The sequence below is a fragment of the Sporothrix schenckii genome (genome assembly GCF_000961545.1).
Source record: "Sporothrix schenckii 1099-18 chromosome Unknown Cont38, whole genome shotgun sequence".
NCBI lineage: Eukaryota > Fungi > Ascomycota > Sordariomycetes > Ophiostomatales > Ophiostomataceae > Sporothrix > Sporothrix schenckii.
Window position 1 is genome coordinate 2,738,144 of NW_015971139.1, and position 14,184 is coordinate 2,752,327.

The 14,184-nt window shown below is 52.8% G+C and overlaps 5 protein-coding genes across 5 annotated transcripts; 2 read left to right on the forward strand and 3 right to left on the reverse strand.

Annotated features, from left to right (window-relative positions):
• Window positions 1-2,036: 2,036 nt before the first annotated feature.
• Window positions 2,037-2,381, forward strand: SPSK_06758 (uncharacterized protein; the record flags this gene model as incomplete). The annotated part of the gene is made up of 1 exon (XM_016733455.1): window positions 2,037-2,381. The coding sequence occupies one exon, from the start codon at window positions 2,037-2,039 to the stop codon at window positions 2,379-2,381; it is 345 nt and encodes a 114-aa protein (XP_016592593.1).
• A 20-nt stretch (window positions 2,382-2,401) lies between these two features.
• On the forward strand, window positions 2,402-3,293 carry SPSK_06518 (CBF/NF-Y family transcription factor; the record flags this gene model as incomplete). The annotated part of the gene is made up of 3 exons (XM_016733222.1): window positions 2,402-2,526; window positions 2,597-2,715; window positions 2,791-3,293. The coding sequence occupies 3 exons, from the start codon at window positions 2,402-2,404 to the stop codon at window positions 3,291-3,293; spliced, it is 747 nt and encodes a 248-aa protein (XP_016592594.1).
• A 3,454-nt stretch (window positions 3,294-6,747) lies between these two features.
• Window positions 6,748-6,960, reverse strand: SPSK_10733 (uncharacterized protein; the record flags this gene model as incomplete). The annotated part of the gene is made up of 1 exon (XM_016737034.1): window positions 6,748-6,960. One exon carries the CDS (start codon window positions 6,958-6,960, stop codon window positions 6,748-6,750), a length of 213 nt encoding a protein of 70 aa, XP_016592595.1.
• Window positions 6,961-7,930: 970 nt separating this feature from the next.
• Window positions 7,931-8,221, reverse strand: SPSK_06778 (uncharacterized protein; the record flags this gene model as incomplete). The annotated part of the gene is made up of 1 exon (XM_016733474.1): window positions 7,931-8,221. One exon carries the CDS (start codon window positions 8,219-8,221, stop codon window positions 7,931-7,933), a length of 291 nt encoding a protein of 96 aa, XP_016592596.1.
• Window positions 8,222-13,749: 5,528 nt separating this feature from the next.
• On the reverse strand, window positions 13,750-13,965 carry SPSK_10732 (uncharacterized protein; the record flags this gene model as incomplete). Its single annotated transcript, XM_016737033.1, has 1 exon — window positions 13,750-13,965. The coding sequence occupies one exon, from the start codon at window positions 13,963-13,965 to the stop codon at window positions 13,750-13,752; it is 216 nt and encodes a 71-aa protein (XP_016592597.1).
• Window positions 13,966-14,184: the final 219 nt, after the last annotated feature.

Below are 14,184 nucleotides of genomic sequence, written 5' to 3' on the forward strand. Positions count from 1 at the left end.
TTTTGGTGTGATTGTAAAGGACTCTTCCTTTTATCGGGCCCGGTCGATGGCAGGCATTGCATGAGATATGAAGCCGGTTCCCCACGGCAGGGCGGAAGGGCGTCAGATTAAAATGCTCGTTAGGCAGGTGACGATTTGATTTACAGAGGGGTGGGCAAAGAGCACTTTATTAAAAACGGTAAACGAGTCGAGAGGCCCTCGAAGACGAATGGTTGAGATCCATCGTGGATCAGTATTCAACCGGCGTAAACAGCACCCTGCTCTTACATAGAGCATTCTTCCCGACGCAAAAAGGCTTATTGAGACTAATATACACGCATAGAGGCCCCTCGTATTAATGTTTTGACACCGCCACACACGCTTATATGAGTGATATTAAGTCTTTTACTTTGGTCTAGTGATACCCAGTCTCCAGGATGCTATTTTCGGTCCATGTAATTCGTCTGAAAACGAAGCTCTTTACCTCCTTGTGTCACAGCTATCCATGTGTAAAAAGGCTGCGTCCAGATGTGCAAGCGCGAGATACAAGGACGAGGAGCGATGGTACGGCCCAGTTTCTTTGAGTCACTGTCATTTTGAACATGTCTCCTATTTCAATCTGAGTTTCTAGGGGGAAAAAATAAATGTCTTGGTGTAATAACCGCTGTGCAACTGGTTCACTGATTCCAGAAGCTGCCGGGTCTCTGTTTTCACCCTGCTACGCACCTCACATTCCCGTCTTTGGTCCGCGATGGCGTTCTCGTGTCTGAATGGACGTCTCGCTTGGGTATTTACGTATAATTGAAATCACGGGCGAGACAAGCATGTGAATGAAACAAAAAACGGCGACTGAACGGTTGTCTCAGCCGTTTTCTGCACACTGTCTCCCCCGTTTTCGTATTATAGTACTGTGACATCGGCTAGACAGAACTGTGTGTGTGTTCACACCCCCGTTCTTCGTGGCCGGAGCTTTTATCGTCATCATATCGGGTACGTTTGGTGACGTTCTCTTGTTTCCTCGTCGTGGGCATCTCGGCCCTCGACTGTTTAGATCTCTTCTGTCCTCCTTGTTTTTATCTACGGCTCGGAGATTTGTATCCTGTCTATGGTGCATTGTTCTCTTTGTTGCCCCTTAGCTCGAGTTCTTTCTTTTCGGTTGCCTCTTTTTCAAGCACCTCATATCTGGCCCCCAGTTCTTCTGTTTTTGCACCGGGTGACAAGAAAGGGCATCTACGGCTCCTGTTGCTGGCGATGGCATCTGCGCGTCACGGGGCCTCTGATGTAAGTATTTGGCTTGGCTATTTGAACCTTTGCGGCTTGGGCGACATGGTGTCGTTGCAAGGTAGATACATGCTGCGAATGATATTTATTTATTTGTTTGTTTAGGATGCGAGAGTATTTTAATGCCCAACCCCAAAACTAAATACACACGACAGGAGCCATGTTCCTATACTTTCACGTCCCAAGAATATAAATATAAAATGCGACAATTCGATATAACGCAAACAAATTGTAGAAAAAAATCAATCAGATTTCATGAGTTAAAAGTAAATGAAAACGAAAAAAAAAGGCATGACACTGTGACATAAACCTGCCCCAGCGCAGGGAGTGAAGCACACTGGAGGTGATACGGCGCCCGCAACCATCAAAAACCGCTATACGCGACCAGGACGCGACTTCTCACAAGCCCCGCTTTTCTGCTCGAACCTCCTTGCAGTCCTGGCTGGCAATTTCTCACCATATGATGGCACTGTGGTCAAGCATGCGACAAACTCTTTACACGCCACACAGCTCAACGATCGACGACGACAGCTTGTCTCTCATAGAATTGACCGCCGGTATATAATCGACAGCGCGTTGGGCTAGATTGGCGACGCCCAGGCGATCTCCCGGGAACTAAACGAGTTCGACGACCAGACGCAACTGATGGCGAGCATCTAGCAGAACTGCCACAGAACTGCGCAAGCCGACAGACACAAAGGCATTGTTGCTAGGAAACAGGATACAAGATAGAAAGAGAACAGCCACTTCAACTTAAACCCTCCCCCTGCGCGGATATGCCTCCCCGGAAAAGCGACGCCGCGTCGCGAAAAACGGATTCCAGTGCAAGCGCGGCTGCCGCAGCAGCCGACAGCCGCACAACGGCTGTACAAGATGCACCGAGCCCAGCCGCGGTGCAAGTTACGTCAGACCTCGTAGAGCCAACGGCGGCAGCCGATACACGGCCAACAAGCTCCGGAAAGCCAGGCGCCGAGAGGGAGAAGGACAAGGACAAGGAGAAAGAGAAAGAGAAGGAGCACCCAAAATCGCGAAACAACGATGCGGTAACGATCGAGGTCGGCCTCCCTGTCCCCCGCTGCCGAACGGACACAGGTCCACCGGGCGTCAAGATGTGGAGCTAACGCGAGAATAGGACCTGAACATGCCACGTTCAATCATCACACGGCTGGCCAAGGGCGTGCTGCCACCCAACACGCAGATCCAAGGCAGCGCAATTACGGGCATGAGCAAGAGCGCGACTGTGTTCATCAGCCACCTCGCCAATGCGTACGTTGCACCACTGTCCACCAAATGTTGCTAGCAAGTACAAATCCAAGTACGCACCTAACAAATGCAGCGCCAATACCCTGACGACCAACGCCGGGAAGAAGACCATCATGCCGGCAGACGTGTTTGCCGCACTCGATGACATTGAATTTGGCTTCATGCGCGAACAACTCGAGGCAGAGTTTGCGAGTACGTACCTCCGATGGCCCAGTTACAACAGGGATATACAACCACATACATGAGTAGACACTGACAGCCCTCCAGAGTTTACCCACATCCAGACGTCCAAGCGTTCTGACTACCGGAAGCGCGTAGCGGCCGCAAAGAAGGGCACCGATGGTGGCAAGCAGGGCGACGGCGAGGACGCCGACGATGCTGATGTCAGTGCTATGGGCGGTGCCGATGGTGATGTGTCGTTAGCCGCTGCGTCCGAGGCAGGTGAGGCGGCCGGCAAGTCCAACGCAAAGAGCCGCGATGCACCACCACAGGCCAAAAAGGTCAAGCGGGCACCCAAGGCCGGCAAAGCCAACAGTGAGGATGACGAGGCCGAAGTAGATGAAGAGGACACTGAGATGGCCGAAGGCGAGGGGGAGGAAGAGGAGGAAGAGGAGGACGAGGATGAAGAGGACGAAGAGGAAGAAGCAGAGGGAGAGGACGACGAAGATGACGAGGACGACGAAGAGGAAGAGGGCGATGGCGATGACGACATGGACCGGGAAGATGCACCAGACGACGACGAAGCACTGGACAGTGAGAGCAGTGAATAATGCAGCAGGGCGGGGGTGAGCACCGTGGGCAGATGGCTCAGAAGTTACAAAAATGGGCCAACGTTCCTACCTTGTCGGTATTCGGAATTTTGCAAAAAGGAACGAATTACACAGACATGAAGAGGACACTTGCATACACACACATATTACACACACATACAGATACACATATTTTGCACATGTCCCGGTCAATCACCAATGCGACGTGCACCCGCCTGCTCACACGTATGTGGTATTGTCTCTCAGCTCCCAGTCATGCACAGGCCCATTTTGACTGCTCATTGGATGCCTTCTTTTGCTCTTCGCCGCCTCGCCCGAGAAAGTGACACCTGCAGGAGCGCGTGTCGTACATGTACACGCACCCACGGAAGAGCAGAAATGGCGGAGGCGGGATCTGCGACTGTGGTGCCATTGGGTGGCTGTGCAAACCTCACTCTCTTTTCTTCTGTCTCCCGGTTGGCCGCTGTGGGACACATGTCTACCAGGGAGCTTGGCTGACCGTGCAAATTCAATATCGCATACATACAGGAGAGCTGCGTACATGGAAAGGTCCGCAGTGTCTGCACTCCAACGCCTCTCACCTGCCGAACGGGACAACAACATGAGCATAGATGCCCAAATTGCTGGGCCGTGCGAGTATATTGGAGACCGGCCTGTATCTCTTGTCTTTCTGGACCTGAGCAATCTCGTGGCTTGTGCCCCACGAGTGTGGATTTGTCGATGCTAGATGGAAGACACAGTGCACGGTTTTGTTTGCTTTTCGAGTTGTACGACGTTTGGAGCACGTCGTTCACGACCCCGCATCATGGTCTGAAACTAGCAACGACTTCATTCTTGTTTCTTGGGGGATGTCTCAACTTACTCCGTACTTTACTGATTCGGCTTTCTGGGTTCAAGGGCCGGATGTAGTGGATAAAGAGAGGGGAACCGACGTGCCGTCGTAAAGTTGAAAACGATACTGAAGTATGTTGTATGTCGTACTGCTATTCAAAGAGAGCACTCGTCCGTCTTACTCCGCCCGTACTTTGTACGACGTCTGTGTAGACACATGTTGTTGCGTAATGTTGTGAGGATGCGAGGTCTGTGGGTTTAAAGTGTGGGGTCTGTGCTCGCAGCAACGTCCTACTTCAAGCCAGCTTCGGTTGATTTCAGTCACAATGATGAGACGGTGGATGACAAGGGAAGTGAACAATAGAGTTACGAAGGGGACCGTGCAGGGTACCATGGAATGGGAGGACAAGGGAAGATCGTCTGGACTCTCCCCACACCCTCACCCTCCAATTTTCCCGTCGCATATATGTTGTACTTACGACTGGGCTGCACCTATTATCAGATACTCATTTCGGTGCGTAGAGTAACCGCAACAATGTGTTTCCAAGAGTAGACTTGAACCCTGCTTGACTGACTTGCAAGGAATACCAAGTACGTCGACTACCCCGACTGTTTGCGCCGGATTGTATGAGTTATATCGTCTCGATGGCACTTGGCCGCGAAAGGCGAAACATGTGTGTGTGGACGAGTTGCTGTTGTGCGGCTTTTCCGGCTCAGCCTTCCTTCACCAACCGAACAGGCCCTAGCTTGGCATAACATCACGACGTGTCCGTTGTTTCCTTCTCGTCGCGGTGGAAGTGACAGCAAGCCGCGGAAATAATGCCCTGCGCTCACGGAGAAATATACGCTGTTTAAGGTACCGAGGACAAGCTATGCGTTGAGACAAAAGACGACACGTTATCGGCGTTTTGCGTTGTTTATTTCGTCGAAAAGAACATTTGCGGCTTGGCCAGGCCCAACCACCGCAAAGCTGCAAGTGTTCCTTGGTTTCCGTTGTCATTTACCTCAATAGTTTAGATGTTCATTTTTCAGGATCCTCAGACAATGGCGTGAACCTGCCGACAACGGTCTTGCTTTGGCTCCAATCGAATTCGGTGGGCACATGTGCTTTCAGTATTCGGAAGACGCGCTGGATACGTTTCGGTCAGGTCCATGGCCGTTGATGCGGTTACTAAAAAGGAGTCTGATGTCGATAATTAGGAGACGTAAAGTGGAATAGTCATGATCCTGTGCCCTTTTCGGGTGGTATATATTAAATCAAGATACGACTTGTGGGCAAGAAGACCGAAAGATCGAGAGGTTATGGCAGAGATCCTTCCCGCAACACGCATGCTGGTGTTGTTCTGGGTGCCGTCGTAGCCTCTGTTCGGAAGGTGTTGTATGTGTGCTGAAGAGGACTGTGCTTATCTTGCGAGCTGCGACGTTGTAGAGTGGTATTTGTACAATAGCTTGTGTCAACCAACCACTGCTCTCCCTTGATGCTCGTCTGTATCTGCAATCCATATGGTCGTCCACAATGATATTTGCAATGTTCGGACCGTGGCAACTGCTCAGGAGCTCAGCTCGTTAATATTATTGTATGTTCCGAGTCATTCAAATGCATTAAACCGACGTCCGTCCGGACAGGGCTTCATTTGGAGTACAAGGAGCTAGGATTAGCAGGATATCGATGACCAGCGGCGTATCCATGCTCATTGGCTCGGTTTGTCATAGAGGCCGAAGCTGATTAGGGTGGACATAATGGAACAACGCAATGGCCCGCCAGCTCGTAAGCCTGCCGGAAAGCCAGCAAACGCGAGGCGTCGACGACGCCAATTCCAGACGGAACGCCAAGCGGCACAGTGCTCGGTCCCATCGTTTTCCTGTTTGAGAAGAAATTGAGTGAGAAGAGGAGGCCAGGGAGAGGGGAAAACTGGAGACTGGTGGATTGTGGAGAGGTGCTCGAAAGTGTTCGGATGGACGACACAATCTTTATTTCGTACGTGGTACGACATACGACTATTCCGTATGTATGTGTACGGAGTATTGCAACAAAAGCAAAAATCGATTATTGTTACCCCTACGCTCTCTCCCTTTACGGAAGTAAAAAGAGAGCGGGAGTGTTGGCAAACGGAAAGAGCAGCTCAGCGAGCTGCTCTTTCCGCCCGAGAAGTAGTCATGCCTAGTTTTGATTTGACCAACTCACTGGGAAGGCGTAGCCGGTAATACGGCGTAATGATATCCTCTTTTTAAATATTCCTTACTCTTCACAACTCCCTATTCTCACCACTTGTTGGGTCGTGTTGTAATTCGTTGTTTCTCGTAATTCGACAGGCCGCTTTGTGTTCGAAGGATCAAGGAAAGAAGGTACGGGACCGTGATATCTTGTTGTTCCATGCCATAGCACCTTTTCTTGCTGCATTATCTTTCAGTGTGTCCTGCAGCTATGGAGAGCTTGCATAAAATCACCAGACGCGCCTTCCATTTAATTTCCTCGAGATAGCCCCTTTTCTTCAGCAGAGGAAAAGGGCCGACAAATCCGTTTGTCAGCCAGTATCGCTCTTTCCTGAACAGCGCGAAAGATGCCCAAAAAACGTCTAGGCATATGGGTTTATTGAGTGAGTCCTTTTCTCCCTCTCTCGCCTTATCCGTCGTCTCTTCTGACCGGCGTACCTCGAACGGCTACAGTTCCCCACCTCAGCATCGATGGAGGCATGTTGTATGTTGTAAGATACGGTGGTCTTTCAAACGCATCGACCGCTGTACGGCCCACAGGAGGGCAACAACGGGCTTCCTCGTCCAGATCGGAGAGTTCCACGGGAGTATAAGGTGCTTCCGTAACTGGCTCCTCGCCCATCGGCATCCGTATCCCGGTCTGTCTAATACGTCCTCCGTCGTGCTCAACGGCTTAATTGTGCTCCATCGCCACTATCGCCTTCTCTGACTTTGCGATCTTTAACGGCGCTCTCTCTTTGACAGGTCGCGCCCGGGCCAATCATGGGTGGGGGACGCTATCCTGGTCGCTTCTGCCCCTACCCTTGTCACAGGTCAGTCGAGCAAAACGATCAATCACCTCATCGTACAGGCGGGCGCTTTCCCAATTCTGACGTTCAAACCTGATAGGGCTCGTTACAGCGACAACTTGGCACGGATTCGCTCACTCTCGTCAAGTATGTTATTCTCGATGGGCCTCCTCCGAGTTGCGCCCCGGAGCCTTGCGTATTTTTTGTTCCGTCGGTCGTTTCCAACCAAACAATTCACAACGATTTCGACCTCCCACTACTTCCTCGCCTTTGTTCCTTTCCTTCCCTCTGCTCAGTCTCCCTTTCCCTGTTGCTTGCTGTGCGACAAGAGCACTGTCTGCGAATGAAACGACATTTTATGGACGAAAAGCTGGCTCTCTCATCCTATTGCTGTCCTTTTTCTGTGCTCCGAAACATTGCCCCGACCATTTCGTGCCTTACGGTGCATCATGAGGAGTGGGTACGACATTCCTGCTTCCGAAATCCCCTCCAATGGTCCAAATCAGCCGTGGTTGAAGCCAAGACTTTGCCTGCATTATGAATGACGAATGTCAGCACGTTGCCATCCATTGCGGCCTTGTTTCGATCGGCCCCCCGACTCCCTCTTGCTTTGCGCATGGCTCTTCCAACCTTTCCCGCATGACCTCTGGCACAACCGACAAAGAAAACGAATCAATGAACGAGTAGAGACGATCGTCAATAGTATCTGCTTCTATTTTTGGCCACAAAGTTTAGCACGAACATCTCTTCACTCGGCACATGTGGACTGTTGCCCATGGGAAACGATATCGTCGAGTTGCATTGCTAGTCGAGACCGATGTTGCTCTCTTGTGCCATAACGTAATACAGCATGGTTGTGTCGTTGCAGGAGCCAGGGGCCTGGGCACAAACCTTCACACCATCATCTCTAAAGAAGCATTCTTCAGTCTTTCCTGTGCGAAGGTCAGCAAGGTGGTGACGTTCGGGCACTTGCCGCTCAAGGGTAGAAAACGATCTTCGCTCCCCCCCTCCCCCCTCACTTTCCCATCGACCCTCCCGTCCACACCACACTGCATTGCCGATACTTGCTATCTGAGTTTGGGCGGAAAATGCCATCGTTCCCATGCAGCCAACATTTGCGCCGCCCTGCACGCCAGACCACCATGCCTGTCCAGTCCCGCCCGCGCACGAACACCGTTTGACAAGCTTTGGATGCCTTCCCGAGCCCTCCCATACCTGCCCTGTCCCTCGCCCCCTCTTCACGTCCCTGCTAGCCACCCAGCGTCTTGTTACCACTGCCGCCCGTCCTCCTTTAGCACCCGCAGCACACCACCCATCATGGTCGCGATGAATACATTCACTCGCTCCCCAGCCCGCTCCACCGCAGTCCCCACAGTCCCCACTGTCCCGTTGTGCTGTCCTCCGCTACACACACAGCGCCTTCACACGGCCTTTGTCCTCACACCGGCGGCAACGGGAAGGTAGAACTGGCTCTGCACCTGACGTCCCCGCCAGGTTGGATGGTGGGTGTGCTTGTCCTCATGTCTGCCGCTGTGCAAGGGCAACCTAGGAGGCCCTCAACCCCCCTCGTTGAACAGCATGGAACATGGGAACACAAGACGTGCATATGTATACATCGTGCATACAGCAGAGGAAAGGCTCGGCTGCTATATCTGGGACTGCCTTGGCACACACTGTGGCGATTTTTCTGCGTGGGCTTCGACAAAGGGCGCAGTAAGATTTCTGCTTTGTCAATTTGCCCTGAATACGACACAAGTCAATTTCTTCGAGAGCCTCCCTCACCGGGCCGGCCAACAAAGTTGCGCCGTCGCCGCTGCTGCTGATTTGACATCAGCTCACCCTGCACGCCCAGGATATCGACAAGATGGGCCTTGTGCCGCTGGAAATGTCTCGACAGGGAGGCCCTTTGTGCTTCTGTTCGTCGACTAGCGTATTTCGCTTCATGCACGGAACAGAGTCTGTACAGAATATCTCACAAATAATACGTGAGCGTCGTCGTTCTCACGTTGCAGGGAAGGAACGACGCAGCCTCAGAGAGTCCCCGAGACAGGACAGTTTTGCTTTGGGTATCACTGCCCGGCGCTATTTGTCCACTAATAGACATACTAGCGCCCCCCACAGTTGCCTAAAAAGACGGACTTCTCCTTCAGACGCATTGCGCCTGCGAATCACGAATTACGAGAGAGGAATGATATCTTGCACATTTACGAGCCAGGCGTCTGCATTGTGTCGTACCTGTTGAGGCTGCGAAGTTGGCTGTCGTCTCGACGTTGGCGTATCTTGGGGTTCGTTTTGCAAGGAGATGGACGTGCAACATTATTCTACGTGGTTTAGCAGCTGGGGTCGCAGTTTTTCCATCGCCCAGGGTTTCAGTGAGCAAAACGCAGCATAATGCCGTCAACTTGCTCTTTTTGGGGACTTCGTATGTCGTATGTGTAATCTGCCCAAGACCCTGTCGTTTTGCGTGCGATTTGTTCAGCGCAGCTTTTCCCTTCCTCACCGGACACTCGTACCGTCGTGTCCTCTGCTCCAATGTCCTTATTGCTCGTAAAGAACCAATCGATGTAGAGTGCCGCTAAACTACACTAGGACTGGCGCTGATCCAACAATAAACCTGCTTTCCCAAGAACAGTTTACTTCTCCGTACAGTTTATGATGCGCGACCTGACGACGTATTACGGTCATCTGTATCTTACGATTGTACTGACCCAATGACCATGTACCTCGTCTGCGGCAGGATGCTTGCACAGTACATACTCCGTACACAGCAACACCCGTCTACCGGGCTCGAGCGTGCCTTTTATTTTCTCACGTTCTCGGTGATGCGAAGAGACGTTGTATCTGTCGTCGATGTGCAGCAAAGGCCCGTTTCAAGAGTGTGCATGGTGGAGAACGTCGCACGGCGTACTTCGTACAACGGAGTACAGGTTCAGAACCTACTTACGCCTGCTTCGCGGAGTACTCGACTGTTGCTGGTATTGGCTACCGTAGGAAGGGTACTGACTGGTCCGTGTACTTTGTATCTCCTCCACCAACGGAGCGTCCCTGGTCCCTACCACCCCCTCTCGCCTCTCGAACTCTTCCCGTGCTTGTCTTGTTCCGCCCTCTCCGCTCACCCCCTGTCTTTTCTCTCTGCTTTTTATGTGGTCCCGTCCCCTCTTATTGTCTTGGCTTCCTTGGCTTGCCGGGGATCCTCAGTCTGCCCGTGTTGTTTCTGCACCCCCGCCCCAACAGTCAATATTGTCTTCTGCTTTCGGACGTGATTTGTCGAAAATGTAGTTTTGTTCCGCTGCGTTTTTATTTTTATTTTTTATTTTTATTTTTTTTGTTCGCCCGTATGTTGTACTTTTGCGCGTGTTCAGCGCTCGGTCATTGTAGCTGCGCTTCTCTTCTTTTCCCTTTCCGTTATCCGTTGTGGCCTTCCTCGTTTAACGTACTGTAGAGTTGTCCTATTTGCACGATGGCCCCGGTCGCACTTTCTTTGCTTTGAGCTGCCCTAACACACACGCCGAAGCATGAGTGCATCGTGGTTTCCTGTTTTGTCACTAGCCGCTTTGTGTGGAGTGCGCCTCGGCCGCTCGTCAGGAAAGGTACATGTCCTCCACGCGGGTGTTCGCAGAAAGATACATGGCACATCCCCCCTGGTTCCGCAGATCCACAGCCACGCACTCTCCCTTGGCCACCGTTTTTGCACCGTAAACCGTGTCGTTAGCCGTGGGCCGTGCCTTCCCTGTGCTACGCCTCGTGCATTGCTCCCACCGTCTCTTGGACCTCCTCCCGGGTCAGTAATCTCGTTTCTCCTCCCCCCTGTCGCTCTTGTATTTCACATCGCCGTCCATAATGCCTTCCCCGTATTTTTACGAGCATTTGTATTTTGCGGCCTGTCTGTCTCTTTAATGATGAGAAGATGCCGAGCAGGCCGTGAGTCCGTCTACGCACGAATTACAGCTGGTTTCGCTGTCGACGTCCAGAATGGGGGCTGTTGCGTTTGTTCTCTTTGCAAATACGACGTGCTTCAGCGTGACAGAGAGCAGCCAACATGTACGCCAGGCCACGCCCCCCCCCCCCGGCGCTCACATCACGGCTTGCTTCCCAAACTCGGTCTTCTGGACTCTTCCCCAGTTGCGGTCTCCCCTCCTGTCGAAACGCGCACACCCACACTCGTCACGCTAGCCAGACCTCTGCCACCCAAGTCTTAATACTCCGTATATCTGAGATATTGCTTGAATGAAGGACATTGTCTGCTTGCAAGCTTGTCCGTCTCGTCTGGTATCGCATCGTGCATGTCCTCTCACGGCCCCTACCACGTCGTCCCGAATTTTACCGCCTGTTCTTTTGTAGCCACGATCTCCGCTAGAGCCTCAGTTGGCTTTCTGTCTCGTGTTCTGTCTCGTCCAGTTTCTTGGTGTCCTGGTGTCTTGGAGCTGCTGGTGTCGTGTCTGGCGGGCGTTTCCTGTCTCACGCCTCCCCCTGTCCCCTAACCGACCATTTCTCTTCCACCACCATCCACACTCTTGGCCCCGAAATCCACTCTGCTGTTATTCGCCTTCGTGCGCCAACGCGAGGGGTATTTGGCATTTGTTTGCAACGTCGCTGCTGGGTTTGCGCAACCAGAGGCTTGTGGACAAAGTGGCTGTCTGCGGCTGTCTGCGATAGCAGTGAAGCACGCTCTATCGCCTGTCTTCTACAGACTATTGTATCGTGCATTTTTCCAGTCTTCCATTTTCTAAATACGACATACACCGTCCCTGCTGCACCTCTTGTCTATTCCTGGATCCTGGTGGGTGGCCTCGTGCGGAGGACAGACATCGATCGCCGCATCTGACCACTTCGCTCGCCTCGTTGCCTTTTACACACACAAGCACATGTGTAGGACGACACATACTTTTGTACACACACCACATTTGTACGCTACGCATCACACACTCTCTCCACATCCACGCGTGCCTGCACACACACCCCGTTTCTCGTGCTGCTCGTGCTGCTCGTGCTGCTCCTTCACACGCGCTTTTAACAGATCGCTGTCTTTTCATCTGACACAATCTCCGACGGCGATAGTTGTGTTGTCGACAGACATTTAGAGCCACACTCTGGTGCATCTTGACTTGCACTCCAACCATTGCGACCGCACGGTTCTGCCTAGCCTTCCCAGTCACCGTACAGTCCGCGCCGTCGCCGCCGAACCCACCTTTGCTTATCAGGCCCATCCTCGGACAAACCCCAAGCTGGCGCTCTTGGTTTGTTTGTCTGCCCCTCGTGGAATCTTCCGTAGCTTCGCGCGCAAGTCCCTCAAGGCCTCGACCGCTCCCCTTTACCTGCCTCAAGGACCCCCGATCGACGTTGCTCGACGACTGAGTACGTGCTAGACATCACCACGACCTTGACAGCTGGAACGACGAGCTAGACGATGTAGAGGACAGCCGCGTGCGACGTCCTCGTTGTCCCCCTTCTGCCGACAAGTTTGTCGTCTGAGCTTGCGTCACCTGCGTCACCTAGCTCACTAAGTCACTTGCAACACCCGCAGCCAACATTCCCGCACTACCACAGTTGTCGCCCGTTTTGTTTCTAGCGTAGCCTCCGTCCGTCAACCCTTCAAAACGTTGGGCGAACGAGCCAACCACTTAACACGCAAAGGACGCCAGGCCACGCCAAAAGAACGGAACGGCGCCAGGCCCTTTCAGTCCTTCCCAGACGATCCCGCATCTCCTCGCTTTTCCTCTGATCTCCTCTCGTTTGCCCGTCTTGCCTGCCCTGCTGCTTTGCCACCCCTCCTCGCCTCGCCTGGCGCTCTCTGCTAGTGGCGTTTTCAGCCTTCCTGGCGCGCTTCTCCTCCTTGGGAACCCTCCGAGTTTACCCCCCTTCTTCCACCCCCTCCACCAGGCAATCAAGTTCCCCACAAACGACGAGTAGCAGAAAGCACTTTGAAGCTGCCCGCTCCGTGCTTTTCGCCTTGCTCTTGTTGTGCTGGTTATCTCTTGTTCCTCTATTCTCGCCAGCTTCGGTCGCTCGTTCCACTCCCTACCGACCAGAGGCACCGTTCCAGCCAATCCCTTCTCGAGAAACTGCCCCTTTTGCAGTCCAAAAAGAATACGACGGTGAGGCCGGAAGCTCCTCGTACAGAGAATCGTCAGTCCTGCGCACCATCTGCAGCTCGGCTGCAGCACTCTGCGCTATCTCCCGCGCAACCCTTCTTCTGGCCGATCGTGCCTCCTCTTCTGTCGCAAAGGGGCTCGACCGTTCTGCCGCCCGCTCTGTTTTTCGTTTGCCCTTCCCACCAGCAGCAGCAGCAGCACCACCACCACCAACCACTACCACCACCTTAACTGCAACCAACACCCCCCCTTGTATTTCTTATTTCTCCTGCTAGATCGTCGAGTAAAAGAGTCCACACATCCTTTATCCTTTCCCCGGTTGCCTTGTTTGTCGCCGCCGCCGCATTCAACTCTCTCTGACGTATACACAAACAAAACCTGTCGACTGCAAATTCCTTTTCGACATTCGCGCGCCTGCTCGCTACATGCACGTAAGGCCTTGTTGATTGCTTTCCTCCTTACCTGTGCTGTCGATTCTCTTAATCTTTTTCTTTTCTATTTGCTTGCCGATTCTTCCTTCCATCGTTCCCCCTACTTGCGTCGTCGCTGTTGTTTGTTTGCCTTGCGTTGAAAGTTCCCACCACCCCCTTTCTCCCCTGTCCTTCCGTCGTGCATCGACCTACTGCGCGACGCATACTCCCGTCGTTCCTCAGAGGGTCTCGCCTTGGTTTCCGCGCGCAGCATCGCTTCCCACACCGTCCCCAGACCAACCCAACTACATCGCGACACGTCGTTGCGCAGACCCATTTGACGTGATCGAACATTCATCGCACCCATGTACTCCGCACAGCCGAACGGCGTTGACAGTGCTACTATCAACCCTGCCGCCCTTGCTTCTCCTGGTATGTTGATCGCTTTACTTTCTTTCTGCTCCAGACGCAGTCCAGAGTGCGGGAGCACGGGGTTTTCTTGCAAAATGGAAGCCAGGCTTCCAAGTACTTTCGTTCTATCGCGCCCGCACGCCGT